Source organism: Calliphora vicina, chromosome 2, assembly GCF_958450345.1.
Source record: "Calliphora vicina chromosome 2, idCalVici1.1, whole genome shotgun sequence".
Taxonomy (NCBI): domain Eukaryota; kingdom Metazoa; phylum Arthropoda; class Insecta; order Diptera; family Calliphoridae; genus Calliphora; species Calliphora vicina.
In genome coordinates this window covers 1,170,286-1,173,311 of record NC_088781.1, presented here as the reverse complement: position 1 = coordinate 1,173,311, position 3,026 = coordinate 1,170,286, and the positions used below count along the sequence as shown (strand labels likewise).

At 30.3% G+C, this 3,026-nt stretch overlaps 1 protein-coding gene across 1 annotated transcript; it reads right to left on the bottom strand.

The window, feature by feature from the left end:
• Positions 1 to 1,199: 1,199 nt before the first annotated feature.
• Positions 1,200 to 2,335, bottom strand: LOC135949980 (uncharacterized). The gene is made up of 4 exons (XM_065499453.1): positions 2,170 to 2,335; positions 1,927 to 2,111; positions 1,652 to 1,869; positions 1,200 to 1,592 (listed from the first exon to the last, which is right to left on the bottom strand). The coding sequence occupies exons 1-3, from the start codon at positions 2,318 to 2,320 to the stop codon at positions 1,657 to 1,659; spliced, it is 549 nt and encodes a 182-aa protein (XP_065355525.1). The 5' UTR covers positions 2,321 to 2,335; the 3' UTR covers positions 1,200 to 1,592; positions 1,652 to 1,656.
• Positions 2,336 to 3,026: the final 691 nt, after the last annotated feature.

Below are 3,026 nucleotides of genomic sequence, written 5' to 3'. Positions count from 1 at the left end.
CCAGACCTCCCATTCGTTTTGCGCAGAATACAACTCCCTATAAAGCTGGCATTTTCCATAACAATATATAACGCACAAGGTTAGACGTTGGAAAAGGTGGGGATCTATCTGCATAAATCAGTTTTTAGCCATGACCAAATGTATGATGTATTTTCTAGAGCAAGATCCCTAAGAGTAAGCAGGGTATGCTTCGTAAGTGCAGTTACTCAGTATTCTCAAAGAATATTGTCTATAAAGACATTTTTTGTTAACTTATGAAAATTATTCATATTTGGTAAAAATCGAAGCAACTAAAGGAAATTTAAGTGAATTTTAGTTATTACTTTTTGTTATTTTGTATTCTGTCAATTAGGCTTATTTGTTTCTAAATTAAATTGTGTAGTTCATTCTATAAAGAAATGAATTAATTAAAGAAATACAATTTTTCTTCCTTAAAAACCATTAAAAATTCTTTACAATCTTTTATTTATTAAAACCTGTTTGGATTCTTCGACTTTGATGATTTGCATGGCTTTTCAATATAAATCGTTAATTTTCATTTCTCCAAATATATAAGTAAACCCCTAAGATATGCAATGACTTTATCACGATTTTTCCAACAAACATTTTGTATGTGTTTTTGTATAAAATGCACAGTGAATTCCACTGGAGAATAAATGGTAATAAATATAGAACTTCTAAAGCTGGTTTCCCCCTAAGCTAGTGATACGATTTGTAAGAATTTTTAAAGGAGGAGTTACGATTTCTGTATAATAGAAATGTAAACAAATAATAAACACATCTCAACATAACAAGACATTGTGTTAATGGATGTAAGTCATTCAATGCTATAAGCAAGGTCTGTGAAACTAATCAGCTGATCGTTTTTTGCTCCTTTGTGTTTACATACTGTGTAAGGCGAATTTATACAAGGTGGAGTCAGTCAAACAGCAGATAATTTTTTTCCGCTTTTTGGTTCTAACAACTGTCAAAGCTTGTTTTTATATTTAAATATCTATATATTCTAAGCTTATTAACAAAAAAAGTTATTGTTTACATAAATAATTAAAGCCTTCACTATTCAATTATCTACACTATATTAAGTTTAAATTCTTATTTGTTTAATTTTTCATTTTGTTTTTTTTGACATTTGTTAAGACCAATAGCTGTTTTTGTAGAACTGACACCACCTTGTATGAATTCGCCTTGATACTGTGCTTGTCAAAAATTTTGTTTATGTTGGCTGGAGCTGTCAAAGTCTGCCTTTTGGTTTTGTAGCTTTTGAGTTTGTTGTGGTATTCGCAATAACAAACTTTAGTGAATTCGAATTCGAGCTTGAGCATCTAAGCAAGTGATTAGCTGTGCTATCGACACCACCTTATTGTGAATTCGCCTTGAAATGTACGCTGCTTTTGACAACCTCAGTATAGTTTTACACAAGCAAAATGCCTGTATTTCTTTTTGTTTTTATATTGTTGTAGAGTTGCACAGACCATATTAATAGACCATATTGGCTATAAGTTTCGATTTTAAATTCTAATTTTCGCTTTGGTTTCACTTTTAATATAACGATCTTTCTTGTTGTTCTGCTTGTTTAAGAAAACTTCTTCCTCCTACAAATATTAAAAACACTATTAAGCTTTAAAAAATCATAATTTTGTTTAAACTTTACCAATCTTAAACGTTCGAATTCTTGCTCCTGACGTTCACTTCCGCTTTCTCCAAACGCTTTATAATTTGCTCATGAAACTCCTCAATTTGTTCGCTAAGTATGTTTTGCTGTTCTTTTAATTTGGAGATTTGCAAACGGGTGTAATTAATTTTATTATCAATTTCATCATGATCAAAATCAAAACGATTTTGTAGCACATTAATGTCATGTTTATGTTGCTGGGGATAAGGAATGCATTTATAAAATCTCAATATTTTTTGAATAGTTTGTCATACCTCAGATAAGGTATTATATATATCAAGGATGTTATCGCCAGATACTTGTTCTGTCAGCATTACCAACTTATATTGCTCAATCACTTGTTGAACACCAGTTTCATTTAAAGCGTTTTGTAATTGGGCCTGTTCTGTTTTACACTGGTACCAGTTTATTTCGAAACGCATTTCTACGGGATTCCAGGCTTTAATTTGTTAAAATTTAATACGATTACATACATATATGAACAATAAATCAAATACTTTGCGCATTTAACATTGTTTCTTCTATGTCCCATAATATGAGTTGTTGTTTAGTTTGACGCTTTGTAAATTGTCTAGCATTATAACGAAACTCATAATCTTGTAACTCTTCCTTCAACTTGTTCTTTTCTCCATGGAGTAATTCGAACATGTTTAAATGCGTATCAGCTTCGCTAAAATTACAATTCGGTATGATTTCATACTCTTCCAGTTTAACTTTTCATATACCTTAATGTCTTGCAAACCAACGTCTCAAAGTCGAATTGCTCCTCTGATCTTTGTAAACTTTTAAATATGAGTTTTAGAAAGTTTTTTATTTCTCTCAAATCTACTTTAATTTTAAATATTTCCAAACAATCTCCCTTTGCATGTTTCTTCATCACATCAATCCATACACAGTTTTCAAGTGCTCTTCTTTTCAAGAACTCCCTTTTACTACAACTGAAAATGTTCTTGGAAAGTGTATCCATATTGCTGTAATCACATTTGTCTACCAATGTTAACAGCTCTAACTGATCATTTACAGTTGTTCCTAAATGTGATACAGCCATTTCTTTGATGTACGCAAAGCTGGGTCTTTGGCTAAATAATTCGGACACTACTTCAGGTTTAGGCTTATTGAAACGAGATTTCTGATTTTCGGATTTGTAAAGGTCTCTATCATTTAATGTTTGATTTGCATTCATTTTGAATAAATTTGTTGATTTATTCGTAATAATTTTAAGGAAATTCAAATTCAACAAATAATTTACAAAAACATAAAAACTAAACTATAAAAAAATTATGTTTTATTTTTATATGTATGTATGTATGCATTTATAAAAAATGTCAGATATCTAGAGCAGAGAAACATGTGA

What these genes read in the sequence shown, in the direction of transcription:
- LOC135949980 (XM_065499453.1), bottom strand. Translation starts at nt 2,320, where the DNA reads ATGTTCGAATTACTCCATGGAGAAAAGAACAAGTTGAAGGAAGAGTTA. An exon ending in AACAATGTTAAATGCGCAAA is followed by an intron (nt 2,112 to 2,169) that starts GTATTTGATTTA and finishes AACAAATTAAAG; the next exon opens with CCTGGAATCCCGTAGAAATG. An exon ending in TATATAATACCTTATCTGAG is followed by an intron (nt 1,870 to 1,926) that starts GTATGACAAACT and finishes CCTTATCCCCAG; the next exon opens with CAACATAAACATGACATTAA.